The sequence below is a fragment of the Periplaneta americana genome, chromosome 14, assembly GCF_040183065.1.
Source record: "Periplaneta americana isolate PAMFEO1 chromosome 14, P.americana_PAMFEO1_priV1, whole genome shotgun sequence".
NCBI lineage: Eukaryota > Metazoa > Arthropoda > Insecta > Blattodea > Blattidae > Periplaneta > Periplaneta americana.
In genome coordinates this window covers 102194220-102214718 of record NC_091130.1, presented here as the reverse complement: position 1 = coordinate 102214718, position 20499 = coordinate 102194220, and the positions used below count along the sequence as shown (strand labels likewise).

Genomic DNA, 20499 nt, shown 5'->3' with positions numbered 1-20499 from the left:
GAGAGACAAACTAGACATAATGGCTCCTTTTTCTTTTACGATTATTTTAGTAATTAACACCAGGTTCATTAATATATTATGCCATGACTTTATCATTATGATATTGTGGCTGCAAATGGAAAGAAAAAAGATTTTATTCTCAATAAAAATATCTTTCGTGGCATAAACAAAACAAATTTGCTGGCGTCGGCCTTAAAACATTCAAACAATTAAGCGTTCAAAAAACAAAACAAAAAGCCATAATTCAATATTTAGTCTATCTTCCTCTTATCTCGATCATCTTGCAGTCGAGTGGGCATGGAATTGACTAGTCTATGCAAATAGCGACTGTTTTTAGACACGATATTCCAGGCATTCTGAACATACCCACATACATAAGTGTTCTGTCCATGGGCAGGTCTTTCATTGCAAACCCAGCAATCTCCAATCTTTCCTATTTTCTGCCTTCCTCTTAGTCTCCGCATATGATCCACATATCCTAATGTCGTCTATTATTCTTTTCAACCAGAGACCCAACCAGTTACTTTTTATCTTTCTAATCAGTTTCAGCATCATTCTTTCTTCACTCACTTTTTCAAACACAATTTTATTTCTTATTCTATCTGTCCACTTCACACGCACCGTTCTTCTCCACATCCACATTTCAAATGCTTCAATTCGTTTCTCTTCATTTCGTCGTAATGTCCATGTTCCTTCCCCATACAATGCCACACTCCACACAAAGCACTTCACTAGTCTCTTCCTTAGTTCTTTTTCCAGAGGTCCGCAGAAGATGCTTCTTCTTCTATTTAAAGCTTCCTTTGTTCATGTTTGCAGTTTTTCTTGGGAAGGATAGGCCTAAATGCGGTAACATCCCGTTGCTTTCCGCACACCACTATCTCTTTCGCATCTTATCAAATTCCAGGGGGCCCAAGCGTTGAGATGAGGAGAGTGGATTTGACTAATTGGGCCCTCCGGACTTCACCGAAAGTCACGGCAAGGGTTAAATATTAATTCTATCAGGATGTTTGACCCTATCAGAGATCGGGAAATCTCAATTAGCCTTTGCCCCCCGCATCCTGGACTAGCTTCTACGAATCATCAGAAAATCTTAGAGTGTGATTGGGCCAATTTTTCCGAAAATGTTTCCACACTTTTGCCATCGTAGCTCAGCGGACGAACGTCGGAATTTAGATGTCAACGTCTCAGGTTCAATTCCTCGTTACTCCTTTTCATTTTATTGTGGTTCAAGATAGTATAATGTAATAATACAAAAAGAAAAACTAATAGCAGTATTACGCAACTGGATTTTTCCAAACCTAATATTAAATTTATGTTATTTATATCGCTAAAGAACGATTACAATATAAATAACTTGAATATTATTTATACAGTATTACTAAAGAACGATAACACAATATAAATGATAAATATCGGTTTGTTTAATTAATATAAGATATTATATAATACGTGTTTAATTATCTAAATAAAGTAACCTATTTTACAAAGAAAGATGTTTATTTGTGTTATAATAATTACCTACATAAAATACAGATTATTTATATTGCGAAAGAACAATAACAATATAAATAACTTGAATATTATTTTATAATGCTAATGAAGGAAAACAGAATATAGGGTAAATGATAACTTGAATATTATTTATATCGCTAAAGAACGATAACAATATAAAAAACGTGAATATTATTCATATCGGAATTTCACAGATTTATTACAGATGTATTTAAGAAATTGTAGAAGAATAGTAATTAGTAACAGTGTCCTATTTATTCTTCTTGGAGCCAAATTTGTAACTTTTAAAAGTGTGGTTACTATGTTGAAGTGTATGTGTTGCAACGGATGCTCGATTTGTTATGTATGTGAGTCAGTTATGGGATGCTTGATGTCGTCGCAATGTCGTAATTATAGTTTGATTGTGTTTGTGTGACTATTGTGTATTAATTTAAGATGTATGGTACGGAAAGCTGCATATTTTTGTTATAGAAATGTTACGTATGTGTGTTGTTAATGTTTTTGTATGTTTCAAATTGATAACTGATATTTGTTTTGCAATCGCAATGCCTAATTTACGGATTGTTTATGTTTTGTTTACATCGCGTAAGCTAATTTAATTTTCTTTTCCATTTCTCTTTATGCTTATCTATTTTGTGTATAAAACTATAGCCCTAACATACATATGTAAAATAGGGCTAACCTCCACTGGAGATACAATAATAATAATAATAATTATTATTATTATTATTATTATTATTATTATTATTCATATCGTTATAAAACGATAACAGAATACAAATGATGGCTTGAATTTTATTCATATCTCTAAAGAACGATAACAAAATATAAATAACGTGATATCCATCAAGAACGATAACTGGATATAAATGATAATTTGAATATCATTTACATCGCTAAAGAACGATTAAAAAATAAAATGAAAACTTGAAGAAGGCGCGAACCCACAACCTTTGAATCATTAAACAAGCACTCTACCGCTGGTCTGCGAGGAGCAGATATGGAACACTTCCATAGTTCCGGAACTGCTTGTACAAGCACATGCATCGTGTAACATCGCCGCGACCCGAAGTGGACTTTGAAAATATTCGCTGTTCACGAGTGCGGCCACTTTTTTTTTTGACAGCTGTACATATCAGCCAGAACCTCTCAGTGGAAAGAATAGGATGATAATATCTTTATTGCTGACGAACAGTTGTACATAATCAGAAAATGTAGTTAGGTATATAATGGTAAGTAACTTTGAAGAACTAAGAGGTATTTACTAAATTTCCGGTACTGCTCATGATATTGTGGTTTTCTGTATGCCTTGTTCTAACGCATGTGTGTCCAAACGCCTATAGAACCAGGAGATATTGCACGTCAAGCATGCTCTGCTAAGGTCAATAACCTTCTATATAAAATAGGAAAAACGACCTTAAAGAATATGCGCTGCGGGTTGCTTACGTCAGGGGTTAACTCGTACGAGTTACAATTGGACAGTTATGTTCTAACGTGATACCATGAACCTGAAACTGCAGTAAGTATTGTCGAATAATCGCGACGCACGTCATAACATTCATCATAGTTTATATATTGAGTACAATATATTTAACATAATTAATGTAGCTTTATTTTGCGCACATTCCCGAGGATGTGGTAATTAAAGTATACACATTGCCTAACACAACATCCATGAGTAACTGTTGTACCGGGTCGTTTGTTTTCTTGTGCTGTGAGCGGAACACAAATTGCATTAATACGGAGAGCAGAGAAACAGTCCTGTGTCGTGCAAGAATAATTGTAAGATATATCTTCATTATTTCGGAAATAAGTTCAATGCATTTGCTAAATAGGCTATACCACGTCCTTTTATTCTAATGGAGTTGTATTTTCGAAATCTTACAATGCTGGATTATGAATGTGGCGTGTACTACTGAGTGAGTAAGTATTATAGTCTAAGCTAATTACCGAGTTTCGTAGTAGTCAGGAAATATTTCACAAAAATTCAGAGGATACTGAAAAGACCTCTACGATGTAAAGGTAAAGACAAAGAAACATAATCTAGTACACTATCTCACTATTGCTCTGTAAGTAGATAAACGTAGAACAATGTAAAAACAAGATTGTAGTTTCTAATTTATTACTCCAAGATGTTAAAAAAATTATCCATTTGCGTAATATACAAGGGAGGATCGAAAAGTAACGCACAACATTTATTTTTTACCAATGTGTTTAATAGGTAAGCAAGACGAAATAATGTACAAGGAAGCTACAGGTTTTATTTATTTTTCGACATAGGAACTAAATCCCTCGACACATTTCTCCTATCGTGACACTAGATTCAGTACACCTCGTCCATAAAACTCCGTTTTCTGGGTTTATAACCACCTGCGCACGACTGATTTCACTTCTTCATCCGAATCGAAGCGTTGGTCTTCTAGGAATTCTTCATTGGTCCAAAGAGATGAAAGTCAGACGATGCGAGGTGTGGACTGTAGGGTGGATGATTACCGCCTCAATTCCTCTGACATTGGGTGGTGTTGCAGCGGTCACTGGTCAATCGGAACGTGCTTTATCGGCGGCCTCTTTAAAGAACCTGCACCACCTCGAGATCACACACCTCCAACATTACGCTATGGATTTCAGTAGTACTTTTCCGTTTAGTCCACAAAAACGGACTACACCTTGATGCTAGTACGTACCCCATCTTTACTCAGTAGTTACCTCTCGTTACTCCAGGGTGACATCTGATCGAGCGCAGGATTAAAACTAGCTATATGCCAACTTTGAACCAATATAGAATTCTGTCAAAAATTGTTGTGCGTTACTTCCTGATTCTTCCTTGTATATATCCCTGTATGTTTTCACGGTTCTTCATGGATCGTGATGTTTGATTTCTCGCCTTGAATTTTCATCTATTCTCGTCTTGAATTTTCATCTATCTCCTTGTTCAGTCGTTTAAATGTATATAATGTATGTATGTATGTATGTATGTATGTATGTATGTATGTATTTATGTATGTATGTATCGCACTTCCAGTAAAATACTGTCGTATATCGAAAATATTACATATTACTTTAGTAATTTTTTTTCCGATATTTTTCTACTAGTTGGAGATATGAAATTCTACTAATAAAATAGTATATTATCAAAGGTTTTGGTACTATTCATTAAAATATTTTTACATCAGTATTTTACTAGAAAATAGCATATCTTTATATTTATCATGATTTTCGAGTTACGAAACTATTTTATTACGAGTGTGGTGTATATGTGTATTTACATACGACTTCTTTCTATCCCTCATCATAGAACGTCTCTATACTCATCCTCCTACACTGTAGAAATACCTCGTCTCTGGAATTCGCTACCTAATGATGTCAGGGACTGCCGGACTTTATCACAATTCAAAATTAAATTGGAAAACTTTGTCTTGTTTAATGCTTTTTAGATATTGCTAGAAGTGTTGATTTGTGTTTTTTTTACTCCAGATTAAAATCGCAAGTTTCTTGTTTATGTTAGTTAATTAGGATACAATTAATTATACTTAATCACTCATTTAAAGTTTGTGTGACTGCAACCTGTGTATATTTTTGTGTGACTTTACTTCGTTTATAGTGTTTTTTTCCGTTTTATTTCTGTTATTGTATTTGTATTCCTGGTGTTGTGGAAGAGAAGGCCTGATGGCCTTAACTAGCCCTACACCAGAACAAATAAATAAATAGATAAATAAATAAATAAATATGTACGAAAAGGACTGGTGTGTAATCACGAAAAAGTGCTGTGAAATTTATAATCATAAAGCAACTTTGAAACCCTTATTTATACAAGTATTTCGATTTTCCACCAATCATATTGCTGTCGTATTGTATTATCGTGTCGGAACATGTAGTGTTTTGTGACTCAATAGTACTTAAAAAAATAACATTAATTGACATTACCGGTTCCCTCTTTTTTCTCCTTAATATCGTGAATATTTTAAAGATGTTCGGTAAGGAATTGCTGTCATCTTATCGCGTTAAATTTTCAGTTCTGTTATTTTCAAAATGAATGATAAATAAGGAGGTTTTAATTAATAGGTTTTGTATCATGATTGCAGGTCTGTTCCATCGCGCCATCCTCCTCTCCGGATCAGCTCTCAGTAGTTGGGCGCTTGTTGAGGATCCCGTCAGCTTCGCCGTGCGTCTTGCTAGACAGGTCAACTGTTCCATCCCTGAAGATCTGTACAGAGATCATGAGAACATCGTGGACTGTCTACGTGAAGTTTCTCTCGAAGATCTTCTTCGTGCAGATGTATCTGCACCGACATACCTCAGTGCATTTGGACCCAGTGTTGATGGTGTTGTCATTAAAACAGACTTTCAGAAAGAACTTCTTACGTACTTCCATCCCGATTTACAAGGTTACGCTGGCTCTAGTGGTGTTAACAGTAATATGAAAAGAAGTGGTGATGCCACATTGGCTGCGATTGCTAACAGTGCTGGTGGCAACAGATACGATTTACTGTTTGGTGTTGTGACTAGTGAAGCGTTATGGAGGTTCTCGGCCGCGGATATACAAGCGGGATTCGAAGGAGAACGAAGAGATAAGATAATAAGAACTTATGTCAGAAATGCGTACACCTATCATTTGTCAGAGATATTTTTTACTGTTGTGAATGAATACACGGACTGGGAGAGGACTGTGCAGCATCCTATTAACACAAGAGATGCTACAGTTGCTGCCCTAAGCGATGCTGAGTTTGTGGCCCCTTTAGTGCAGACCGGCGACCTCCTCAGCTACCGTGTGATGTCAAATCCAGGGCCAGGCGCCACAAAGTCTTATTTTTACGTGTTTGATTACCAGACTAAAGACGGAGATTATCCTCAGGTAAGTGGAGAATTCTTTCACGCACACATACGTAATAACATTTCAACATTGTACATTACTTCGGTTGTAATAAAGGTTCTGCATCTTTTACAGACTTGGAAAAATTATTAGACTAAAACGTATTCTTGGAAACATAATATAATTCGTTATATCCACTACCAGTATATTTCACACAGTCTCTATCGTTGTAAATATGATTGTTTACATCTTCTGGTATATTTTTCCAATGGTTAAGTTAATTTTTGCGGCTATGTTGGTACTACTGGTGTTTTAATTATATACTGCAGAAGATATTCTCCCATGGCCTGCAAGAAGACCGGACATGAACAAAATTGAAAATCTGTGATCTATACTGAAGAAGAAAGTGAACAAACAGAGGCACACAACAAAACATGGACTCATTTAAGCACTATCAGATATCTGGCTAAATGATGCTGATATTCAAAGAAAGTGTCAAACTTTGGTTTCCAGCATCCCTAACAAAATCGACGTGTTAATAAAGAATAAGGGAATGTTCACAAAATATTAGTTACCTCAAGACTCAATTTTCTCTTCATTATATCTGTGCAAAATACATTTTTCTTCATATTTCTACCGATAAATACAGCTTTGTTGCACATATAATTAATTTAGTTTAATAATTTTTCCACGTCTGTAGTAGTTACGAAAATATTGTTTCTTCAATTTTTTTAGGTCGTTACAATGGGGACGTACCTTTCGAGCGTAAACAATATATTTTGAGCTAAGTTAGAAGTTTATTTTGAGTTACAATAATTCACGCAAAAATAAAATTATTGTCACATTACAGTGCCAGATTAAAGTAACGCAAGGTATGTTGTTTTTTAATATAGTTTTCAACTAAATTATCACTTAAGATGTTACCTCAAGAGAAGTCGGGCTATGTTCATTAAAAGGAAGTGAAAAACAATCTTCTACTTCACATGGGTCTAAACGGAAGGCCAAATATATGTGTAAGCCATTTACCATATTCACTTTCGTTATGCATGTACTCGTATACTACACTTACTCAAGTTCTTGAATTTTTCTGTCACAGGCTTGTGATAAATGAAACCTACGTCCAGGTATCCTGGTATTTTCCACGTATGTGTTATGCTTTTATGGATTGCATATTCAAAATCAACAAGAAATATACTTGGATAAAGGATCAAATTATTTTCTTCATGTTTAGCATTGAACAGTTTAGAAATATGGAGTATTTTTTCCATTTTATCTCTAAGGAGAGATTTAATGACAGTTCTTCTATATAATCCATATAGATCATCAAAATTACAGCACTAAATCTTTCAAGTCGCCCGAAAGGACTTTCGCTCTGAAGAAAAACATGAAAATTTAGTATCGCTCAAAAGACGTTTCCTGGTTACGATTTCTATCCACAGGACAAATTATGTTTCCTAGTTGCAAACGACAATTTATCCCAGTAAATTCGTACCAATACTTTTCGTAAATAGTATTTCGTACCAAGCACAATTTGTACCGTGACAAATTTGGTACACACTGTTTGACCCGGAAAATTTGTACCTTAAAACATTTGTTATAAGCAGTAAGTACCATGGAAGTTCTAGGATTTGAAGCAGTAGTTTAAGCCTTTCTCTTTGTATACGTCTTCATGAATTAGTTTGCGGAATATTCAGGTAAATTTCGCTGTTTCTCCAACTTGCCTGCTTATTATAGAACTAGCAGATTCATTGGACGATACTGCAGCTTCTTTAACACGTAACACCACTTCCAAAGCCTTGCATCTGCCCCAATCAGGTCCATGCGAGTGGTCAATCTCTTTTAAGGACTTCACCTGCTATATGTATTTTCGATACGCATTCTCCTCTTTTCTCACATGTCCATTCAATTTTTCTTTCACCTTCCCTGTACTTCGTATAAAAGTACTACTTATATATCAATTTTGGTTTCTCCTATTCTGATAACGTTAATCTTGGACCGTCGATAATTTATACACTTTACAGTGTAGAATGTATTTATATACTCTCCAATTTAGAATGTTTTTATTCAATTTTAAGTGTTGTCGTTTTCATAGAAACTTAGCATTCTTTGATGTACTGTTGTGTTTAAAGTCTTGTCGTTTTCATAGAAACTTGGCATTCTTTGATGCACTGTTGTGTTTGAAGTCTTGTGGTTTTCATAGAAACTTGGCATTCTTTGATGCACTGTTGTGTTTAAAGTCTTGTCGTATTCATAGAAACTATACATTCTTTGATGCTTTGTTGTGTTCAAAGTCTTGTCGTTTTCATAGAAACTTGGCATTCTTTGATACACTTTTGTGTTTCAAGTCTTGTCGTTTTCATAGAAACTTGGTATTCTTTGATGCACTGTTGTGTTTGAAGTCTTGACGTGTTCATAGAAACTTGGCATTCTTTGATGCACTATTGTGTTTAAAGTCTTGTCGTTTTCATAGAAACTTGACATTCTTTGATGCACTGTTGTGTTCAAAGTCTTGTCGTTTTCATAGAAACCTGGCATTCTTTGATACACTGTTGTGTTTAAAGTCTTGTCGTTTTCATAGAAACTTGGCATTCTTTGATGCACTGTTGTGGTACATACTGTCCAGTACGAATTAAAATGGAACCAATTGACCGGGACAAACTTCTAAAATGTACCAACCGTCACAGGTACGAATTGATTTCTGGGACGAACTGTCGTAGTGACAAATTGATGGGACGAATTTTCGCGACACCGTTGCAAACAAATACATAATCTAATAATAAAAACGGACATACATAAGAAGTAAGTATGCCAGTTCGGAAAGACATTGCCTTAAGACTAGATATTTAAGTAATCTCGAAATTATGAATTATAGGCATAACTAAATTATTGGGATTAGTTGCATCGTTATGACAAATGTAAAATGAAACAATTACTAACCAAGTCTTAGCGAGCCAACATAGCAAATAAATATTCCGACTCTCGAGTGAGATTAGTCAGGGATGGAATCTGCAAATAACTTACTTATAAAATCTTAGGAAAATTAAACGGGTGGGCACCGACTGTACGCGAAAGGGTCAATTTTTGTCCAACTGCGCGCGAGCTACTGAAGTTTAAAGAGGCCAACTGCGCGCAAGCGGATGTACCACAAATACGTCAAATGAAGTGTCCAGAACCATTGTGGGCCAAGCGCCATATACTAAAACCGTAGAAAACAAGGATTAACATGAAGTTATTACCATTATTCAATGGAAACATACAGGAAGTAATATAAAGTATACACATTAAAACGAAATGATATGTCAGTCTTCATTAAACTGTGGTATTCACTTAACTTTAACCCTTGCTTTCTCCGTTTTTAATAAATGGCGCTTTGCCCACTATGGCTCTGAACCCTTCAATTGCTTGCGAGTCTTTCTCATGTAAGTAACAGAAATTTGTCAGAACTAGTAGTAAATAGTGTTAGTCATTTGTTTTCTCTCTCCCGAGGAAGTAGGAAATGACTGTGGAAGATTTAATTAGCTAGGAACTCAAAATCCAGACGTTTGAGATGGGCAGGGCATGTAGCACGTACGGGCGAATCCAGAAATGCATATAGAGTGTTAGTTGGGAGACCGGAGGAAAAAAGACCTTTAGGGAGGCCGAGACGTAGATGGGAGGATAATATTAAAATGGATTTGAGGGAGATGGGGTATGATGATAGAGACTGGATTAATCTTGCACAGGATAGGGACCGATGGCGGGCTTATGTGAGGGCGGCAATGAACCTTCGGGTTCCTTAAAAGCCATTTGTAAGTAAGTAAAACCCAACAATCCGAATGTTTCAAGTTTTACAGATTATTTAACAACAACTTTCATAGATTCTTATTCTGTGTGTTCTCCAGAAATTTGGGCTTCTGATACCATCACATCAAGAACAACCAATGATTATGAGGCATTCTACAGGGATTTCGGACTTAATTTTAACAGTGCTCATCCACAGTGCATATATACCACTTTCTTGACGCTGTCATTCAAGCAGACAAGCACTTACCTCAAAATGAATTATACAGGTACTTACAAATCTAAATGTGTCTGCGAAAAGCATAGGTAGTACATAGAAGAATTAATTTTAAAATTTAGGCAAGGAATTATCTCACGATTGAATTTCCTAAAGAGTGTTTGTTATTATTACAAGAAAATCACATAATTTAAGTGCATACTGTAAGTTCTTGACAAATGCCATGTTCTAACACGGGTATGCATATTTTAACTTGTCAAATGCCCTTTACTAATTTCGGCATGCATATTACACTGCAATTTTAACCATAGCTAAGAATGGCAAATAATCTAGCATTCATAGAGAGTCCTAAATATGAAAAAAAAAAAAAAAAAAAAAATGGGAAGGAAAATGCAGAGATTATCGCCGCGCGCAGTTGATCTATACTCAAAATTGACCGCCGCGCGCAGTCGGACGCTTTAAAAATGTAGAAATTTATCTTGCGCGCAGTCAGGATCCTCCGAATTAAACGTCCACATCACAGTTTAAAATCCACAAATTTAAAAAAATACACACGTATGTTATTTTAAAGAAATGTGTATGATAATTGATAGCTAATACATCATCACTGCAAAAGTTTGACATGTGTGTCTGAAAATCCAGAAGGATATAACGTCGAAATACTATCATATAAATACGTATGATTTAATAAAAAGTAGTTTCAACACTTCGATAGTTCGAAAATAGCTTTATTACCAGTGTTAATATCACGTTTTTCACTGTAATCCCCCCTCATGCCTATCACCTTTTGCCACAACTGTGGAAGAGTCGTACATCATCAGCGCTTCCACCTTGGTTGATGTCCTGCAGTGGACCGCCTTATAGTGCGGATAATCGTATCTCCTGCGTTGAAACGTTTCCCTCGCAGGATGTGGAGCACGGTTTTGTGGCATATGCCTACCTCTGCGGCCAAGTCACGCACACTCCATTGGCGACCAACATCAAGCTGGAAAGCAAAGAGCTGAATTGTGTGGTCGTCAACACGGAGTCGTCCTGGACAGGGGCTGTCCTGAATAGCATCCCTACCTTCACGGAGCATTTACACCCATCACCATGGAGCAATATGGCAACGCTGTATCGCCACACACTTTACGCAGTCCCTGAAAACAGTCTGGTGCACTACGACCTTGTGCAACTTCGATTTTTATCCAGGAGCATTGCTCCTGTTTGTAAACATGTCGTTAGGGCGCTTGGACTATCCTCCTCCACTTCAAAGCACCACAAAACGTAACTGAATCACAGTGTTGTCAAATGAATTGAATGAAAAGTCGCCAAACAGTTTAAAAGTCGCTAGATTCCTTACTATGAAATAGACGAGGTTTTGTTTTTGTCGCTAGAAGATGCTGAAAAAAGTCGCTAAAGTATTTTTAAACAATAGAAAAGTTTAAAGAAATTGTTGCCGAAAAACAGCTAAAAACCACCAGATTTAGCGACAAAGTCGCCACTTGATAAGCACTATATCGTCTTCGGCATAATATCCGTTATCATTTCTACAAAATTTACTGCCATCTCACTCAGTCCGTCACGTGACAGCTGTGTTGTCACTACTTTTGTAGATTTGAGACCTGCAGTGAACAGCCTTTGGAAGCAGACAACGAGAAGAAGCAATTCTATGAACTTTAAAAAAAAAATTATTATCATCTGGAGACAATTGAATTTGTGGCCTACTCATTGGAAGCCGGGGAAATATTTCTTATCTTTTTGTAAACATTTTAATTTAATTCAATTCAATCTGTAAAGAAATTGCCCTTATGGCCCTTAAGTAATGTATTCAGATTTTGAAATGTCATTTATACAACAGCACAAAACAGTTGGAAGACCGAAGGAAAAATACCTTTGGGGGGGGGGGGGTCGAGACGTAGATGCGAGGATAACATTAAAATGGATATGAGAGAGGTATCCCACCTATGGATTATTCTTGCTCAGGTTAGGGATCGATGACCGGCGTATGTCAGGGCGACAATGAACCTCCGGGTTCCCTAAAAGCCATTTGTAAGTTAAGTAATAACACATAATTTCAGTGATTAATAATTTTGTTTATACGTGTTCAAAATTCATGTTTATTTTTCTTTTATTATTTAATATTATTACATTCTGTTAGTGTTACAGTTCACAGATCACTAAGAAGTTCATGATGATGATGATGATGATATGATAATGTATTTTGTTAGGTATACTTTGTCATTTTAGAGAGGCCACTCTGTTGGTAAGTTTTGTATATTAAAATATATTTCCAAGCCGGAAAACAAATTAACAATATGAAGTGAATTTAGTAAGCTAGTACAAGAAAACAAGAAATACAAGTGCTGTTATCGATATAAAAGGAATGTTCTTTGTAACATTTTCCTACCCAAGCTTATTTCATCAGCCTATCGGGACGTTCGCCTTTCCAAAGTAGGTGGAACTTCAATTTCACTTATCACGAGAAGGGAGTTAATACAATGATTATCGTGAAAGAAGAGAAATTACAAATAGATATAACCTGTTTCTTGTTCTGCAGTTCTTATAATACAGTATAGCCTATTTCCTAAGATAATTCACAAATTTGTCGAACATCAGTAGCTACTGTATATGAAGGGTTCAGAACCATAGTGGGCCAAATTTATTAAAAAAGGAAAAAGCAAGGGTTAAAGTTAAGTGACTACCATAGTTTAGTGAAGATTGACATATCATTTATTTTTAATGTGCATACTTTATATTACTTGCTATATGTTTCATTGAATTATATTAACTTAATTTTACGTTTTTAATATATGGCGCTTGGCCCACTATGGCTCTGAATCCTTCATATAATCCTCTCCCGAGTAATTCTGAAAAGGACGCTTATTTCAATCTATGTTAGTGATTTTAGAAAACAAATATTGGTGTGAAGAACCGTTTAATGTGGCACTAGTTGCAGTACTCGCTATCTTCTTCAATCTTTAATTACAACTGAAGAAGGCAATATGATAAACATGATATTACGTACGAAACAGCATAATTCAATGATAGTTTTGTCTCTGGATAACTCTGTAATTATAGATTTCAGGCTATTGAATATTTCATTATCATAATCATCATGATGAAATATTTACAATAAGGCTATTTTGTGTTTGCCTATGAATCTAAAAATTAATTCATGTCAACGTTTCATAGGCGCTTCGTCGATTTGTGATTTTAGAAGATATTTTAAATGTAAAATTCTTAAGAATTACAATTTATACACTTCGTCATAAAAGTGTATGTTACACGTGCGAGTTTGCTTTCGTTCTCTAAGTCTAGATAAGCATTTCTCAACTTTTTTCAACATGTGACACGCAAAAGTTGTAATTTAAAATCTCGCGGCACACTCACATAATATAAACCAGTAGTTCCTAGCTAGGGGGATTTTTTTCAAAACAAGTAAAATACGATATTTTTTTAAGGTTGGTCCATAATGATATTTGTGGCGGAAGAGGTCGCAGTTAGGGTGTTTCTCGAGGTTCTCCCGTTTCCCCATATCACATATCTACATCATTTCGCTAAAATTTCTCCATTCCGTTATCATTCCACAGCATTCTCCGAACGCCGGCTGGCGACACATAGAGCGGGTTAGCTGGAAGAGAGTATGGTTGCCTGCTCAAACCTGGGTGCTAAGCGAACCTTAGTGTGGTCAGTAAGTACGGATTGGGAAAAAACCTAGCCTGAGGGTCACCGCAATACATCTAATAAGATCGCAGTGATGGGTCGTCATCATCCCTCCCTTAAATTCAATTCAACTAAAAGTTGGTACAGGACGATTATTTAGTCCTGACAGTCGCCGGAGATGTGCGCCTGGGTCAGGCGAGTCCATTTAGTTACGCCAAGGGGTGTTTGGGTTAGTCATTCGCTTGCCTTCAGAGCGATCGGATGCCATGCGTGCGGTAGAGCGGTATGTTTCCAGTACAGTTAAGCTGTACTGCATTCCTTTACTGACCGCTCGCCCTTATCTATACTCCGGAGATTTCCAGACTACTGCTATTACTTCTCCTCTTTCGCATCATTGAGCTCTCAGGACTAAATAATCGATTTGTACGATATTCTAACTTTATTGCTCTGGCAACTCTTTTACGACTCTTTTCACATTTATTTTTCCAATTTTTCTACGACAATCTTTATTAATTTCATTTTCTCGCGGCACACCGGTTGAGAATGGTTGCTCTAGATCAGGGGTTCTCAATCTTTTGAAAATTGTGACCACCACCCACACTTGATACTAAGTGCGCAAGCACCAGGAAATCAAATAGGTTTAATAGGACTGTATGAATACAGTATTAAAACACTTACCAGGGTGACATCCTTGAATTTGAATGTCAGAATTTTAGTAATATCCAAGGAGAGACATTCCTGCTGATGTAATCCAGTTAATCGTGATCGTGCTTTGTTCTTCATGTATTTCATACGGTATTGCATAGTTGCGCACCGCGATCAATTGAGAGACCTAGGCATGCATAGTTGCGCCCAGAAGAAATGAGGTGGTACAATGGGCATGGCATAGTTGCGTATAAACAGTAGAAAACAGTTAATAAAATACTGCCAACTTCATGGTGTTCATTTTAACGGTATGCTATCGATAATCTCTGCATAAACAGTAGAAGAACAGTTAATAAAGTGCTGGTAACTTCATGGTGTTCATTTAACAGTAGTCTATCGATAATCACTGCGTAAACAGTAGAAAAACAGTTAATAAAGTACTGCCAACTTCATGGTGTTCATCTTAACAATAGGCTATCGATAATCACTGCATAAACAAGAGAAGAGCAGTTAATAAAGTACTGCCAACCTCATGTTGTTCATTTTAACAGTAGGCTATCGATAATCACTGCATAAACAATAGAAGAGCAGTTAATAAAGTACTGCCAGCTTCTTGATGTTCATTTTAACAATAGGTTATCAATAATCACTGCATAAACAGTAGAAGAACAGCTAATAAAGTACTGCCAACTTCATGGTGTTCATTTTAACAGTAGGCTATCGATAATCACTGCATAAACAGTAGAAAAACAGTTAATAAAGTACTGTCAACTTCATGGTGTTCATTTTAACAATAGGCTATCGATAATCACTGCATAAACAGTAGAAAAACAGTTAATAAAGTACTGTCAGCTTCATGGTGATCATTTTAACAGTAGGCTACCGATAATCACTGCATAAATAGTAGAAAGCAGTTAATAAAGTACTGCCAACTTCATGGTGTTCATTTTAACGGCAGGCTGTCGATAATCACTGCATAAACAGTAGAAAAACAGTTAATAAAAAACTGCCAATTTCATGGTGTTCATTTTAAAAATATCGATAATGAATATTAAATCGAATAAGAAATCAATAAGATTGGTTGATTACGAGGCTCGATTTCCCGTAATGTCTTTTTCTCTACTTATTTCATCGGGGCCCAACTATGCCATGTCCCTTTTCTCTACCTGATGGGAACGGGGCGCAACTATGCCCACAAAACAGGGATCCTTTTTTATATGCTACATCTTACCTGACCATGGGGCGCAACAATGCCCTGCCCATGAAAATGAAAAAGTTTTTTTTCGCATATGTTGGTTGTCCCTAACATAGCCATACATTTGAAAGAACCACTCCGCATTATTTGGAGTATTTTAGTATCTTCTGCTCGCCCTAAAAGGTTATGAATTTCTTCTTTTGAAACAAATATTTCAGCGCCAAGGAGGACTGGAAATCTATCAATTGAATTTCCTCACGAGCAGACATATCATTCTCTTGAATAATTTTAATTTTTATGATTAAGTCCACACTGAATGCGGGAAGACCTATTATGTCATTTAAATAGTGTAATGGGTGGTTAGGAACACTATTTGTTACGTCTGTGCAACAAAGTTTGAATTGAAGAAAGGATCTCAGGAACTTTCGTGTTCGCTAGAAAATTTTTACTCGCATGACGAGAGCACCAAATGTCATTAAAAGAGCACCATGGTGCTCGCGAGAACTAGGTTGAGAACGCCTGCTCTAGATTGTATAAAGTAGAGGAACAGTGTAATACTGAAATTATTTAAGGGAAGAAATGGTATTCACTTTTTAGACGTTATACTTTGTACGCTCTTAGACACGGAAAATTGTCGCTCTCTTGTAGCGTGAATTTTGCAACGTGTAGTTCCGGTTAAACGCGAGATTCACATGGAGAATTATTAAGTATCGATATCCGAGGATGAGGTCAAGTCGTAGCAGCGATGTATCTATATGTCACGAAACGACATATTCCCTAGGAAGCCTTTATGGTTTCGAATCTCTCTATGTAAAATGCACGCGTGTAAACACAGCGCCCACGATGATTCCAGAGCTATTTCGAGATGGGACTTATCTCTCAACAGCGATCAATTTTCGTGTCAAAGGTTGTACATGGACCAAGATATATATATTTTTTTTATTCTGGGCAGTTTATTTATTAAATTTCTTTCGCTCTCCTGAAACAGTCATAAAGCTATAGCCCCTTAAAATTACAATATTAATCCAGAGAACATCTTTAGGGCAAATCTCCCCCCCCCCCTTTGTGAAATGTTCAGTGCTGATACTCTAATTTATCGTCTATATCTTCTCTATTTCTCCTCTACCCCCCTTTTTTAGATGTCGTGCTAAATTCCAAGCACGCCCCCGATTTTCTAGCGCAGACTTCACCCCTCTTCAACCCTCCAACCCCTATATCCTTCTACTCCATTCCAGAATGTCGAAGTTTCGGAGGCAAATGGCTCTCCTTCTGTCGCATTCCCAAGATGCCACAGTTGACAGAGAATGGCAGATAAACACACCCCGAGCTATTGCTGAAGCAAGGTACGAAGGGATGTTGGAGGGATGGGAATTTCGTCGGGGTGAAAATACACTATGACGAGAGCGAACAGTGTTTTAAACCTCTGTTGGTCTCTAACGCCTTATCATTGTTGTTTCTGCTACATTCACATTAAGCCTACTACATTAATGTATGATTTAGTCCCCAAACTTTTAAAGTGTCTACATTGTAAAAATTTGAGTACTTTATTTAGAAGACACTTATAAACATTAGATAATAATAATAATAATAATAATAATAATAATAATAATAATAATAATAATAATGCTATTTAAAAGCTGGGATGCTTGGCTATAACTTTGAACCACAAAGATATACGGCGGAACTTCTACACATAGAAGTTAGAGTGGTATAAGATCTCGACCAACAAGCACCCATTCTGTAAAGGAGGTGGATATATCTTCACTCTCTCCAGGAAATCGAACCTGAGTTAAATGATTATATAATTTGTAGTCAAATATGTTATTATTTAAATAAATAACATACTGTTATTATTGTTAATAATAATAATAGTATTAATAAAATAATAATACCAATAATAATAATAATAATAATAATAATAATAATAATAATAATAATAATAAACCTCTGATTCAGATTCCGGTTGATATGTACATCTATTATCAGGCAGTACATCTCACTTGACGATATGACTGTATCAGAGAAAGAACAATATTTTTTGTATGCATCTGAAGTCTGATTAGTGTAATATGTAGTTAATCGGCGATGTATGGAAAAGAACTGGCCACCTACCCTATTATCTTTTGGCCTTGTTGCCTCATAAGTGGTGCATTGTTAGTATCACTTGTTAGGTTCAGACCTGTCTTCGGACAGTTGACTAAACAGCAAATAATAATAATAATAATAATAATAATAATAATAATAATAATAATAATAATAACAATAATAACAACAATAATAAAAATATACGATGTATTATCGCCGCGCTCTCATAGTTAATATTCGGCAGGTCTTTGAGCGTCCTCGTGCATTCGGCAGGTCTTTGTAATTTAATTGCATTATTGTTTTCACAATCTTGTGTCACAGCTCCAATCACTCGCCTCAATTTCAATATTGCAACCAATAAGCTGCTTCCATTATTAAATGACACCTACTTGTCTCATCCACGTGGACTAAAACCGAGGTTGCAATGTCTTGTGCTGAAGACGAACATTAAGGTATATGATTAAAATTATTAAAGCTCGTATTAAGAGTTAATAATAATAATAATAATAATAATAATAATAATAATTATTATTATTATTATTATTATTATTATTATTCTTAATAGCCATTTAACAATATAACAAACTAGTACTTATTCTTATCGAAGAAGTGACAACATGACGCTTAGAATGAAACCTACAGAGCAACAATCGGTCGGTAAAATTGTTTTAAAAGCACACCTCGCGTTATTGTATGATGCCGACATGTTAATCATGAGACCGCGGCGATAATATGTGTGGTAAATTATGATTTCGCACACATCTGAATAATGTGACAGCAAAAATTCTTATTTCGCGATAAATGGTAGGATGTGACAAGAAAATGTGTGTCCGTATTAGCGACAGCAAGCTGATTTGAATACCTAAAACTTTTGTTTAGTTTGTAGGTGATGATTACTTGCTACAAGGTTTAAGTGATATTTAAGATCAGCAATTTTTTATTCTCATGAAAGATCAATTGATCTGAAGAAATGATATCAAGGCAAATAATTGTCTCTGATTTAGTAATGGAACTAATTTAGAAATCAGATGTAAGTAATAATGAATAGTTGTCAAGTTTCCTTTTGACAATATTAATGATTAGACTCCGTATTCCAGCTACCTAAAGTCTTAAGTTAAAGACACATTGGGTATATAGTACGCCGAACACAAGTAATGCAACGGATAAGGATAGGCCTATAAACCAACGCGTCTCACTGTGTGTTCGTAGAATAGGCCTACAGTCAACTCCCAACATTCTGAAGCTATACTAGTAAACACATGCTTAAACCGTGATGTTCAATTTCGTTGTGATCTTTGCAGTGAATAATAACGTGCAATCGTAAGTTACGGAACTTGAACATATGCAGATGTCACTAGAAATTATTTTATATTATAAGAAATTCTTTCAATAGCACTTGACATTATTTGTGCAAGATGTTCCTATTGTCTGATATTTTTCGTGTTTCATCAAGATATTGCATATGTGGCTAATCACTGAAAACTCACTAATTTTCTATGTACTTTTCTAGAAATTCCCTAAAATTTAGATTATTTAATTTATTAACTGGGATGTTGACACTGAACATCATGGTAGGATACACAAATCCATGCTAAACACGGAGTTAATATCTTCATAATTTTCAGCTTTTGATAGTACTGATACTTTTGGATTACGTTCAACACACTTTCTGTGTCTTTTGGTATTGCAGTTTCTTTCAGTGCACTCTTTTTTGTCACTTTTAAGTTTTTTTACACAATGGACGCCTATAAATGTAATGTTGTCTCTATTGATAGTGAAAATATTAGTTCAAATATCCTCAACTATGCCCTGCAATATTACACCCTTGAGCCTCTTACCTAAGGCATTTTACCTCTGCAATGAACCTTCAATCAGCCACAAAGATGTAGTTATTTAAAAAATAAATTTCTAAATTATAGACATCAGCTCAAAGAATTTGAGTGACCACAAGGGTCCTGAATACAATAAACATGTACAATATAATGTGATGTGATACATTAAAGAAAAAAGAAAGTTAATTGTTGAGGGCAAATATAAGTTGATTAATTGAAATAGAGATGATGATGTAATATTTGAAGAGAATCCTTGATAATATTTATAAGAATAGACATTACATAATCAAAAGGAATGTGAAGTTCCTTAAGATAATTCCATGTGAATTTTGTAATTGAACCTCTACTCCCAAACAGCAAACCAATGACAGACCATTGTTTAAGAGGGACGTTGTACTTTTGAGAAAGATACGGCAGGCAAGATTCATATGTAGACTTCTTCTCAATATCAACTTCGGTGGCCTGATTTAAGTTTCTTTCGAAACGGATAGTAGGGTGAAGAACAAGAGCCCGTTTTAAGCGTCCGTTGATAGCAATAATGTCTGCCCGTCTAAAAGAACCATCTGACGATACACAATGTACTTCCTCATGAATCTCCCAATTTAAAGTTGTTAACGATATCGCCAAAGCATGTCGTACACGATGATGTCTAGCATTGATCAGCAGCTCACCTTTGGGGCATTGCCCAAGCACGTGTCCAAGTGGTAGACTAGTAAGAGCTATACGAACGTAGCCTACTTATACCTGCGCTGTGACGTCATATAGCCTATACTTCGAA

The 20499-nt window shown here is 35.7% G+C and overlaps 1 protein-coding gene across 1 annotated transcript in view; it reads left to right on the top strand.

Annotated features, from left to right (window-relative positions):
- The window catches only part of LOC138713610 (neuroligin-4, X-linked-like), a 357534-nt gene that overhangs the window by 152131 nt on the left and 184904 nt on the right, over nucleotides 1-20499 (top strand). The window contains exon 3 of the mRNA XM_069845834.1: nucleotides 5595-6364. Within this exon, the coding sequence (XP_069701935.1) occupies nucleotides 5595-6364 (770 nt within the window). The remainder of the gene's footprint in view (nucleotides 1-5594; nucleotides 6365-20499) is intronic.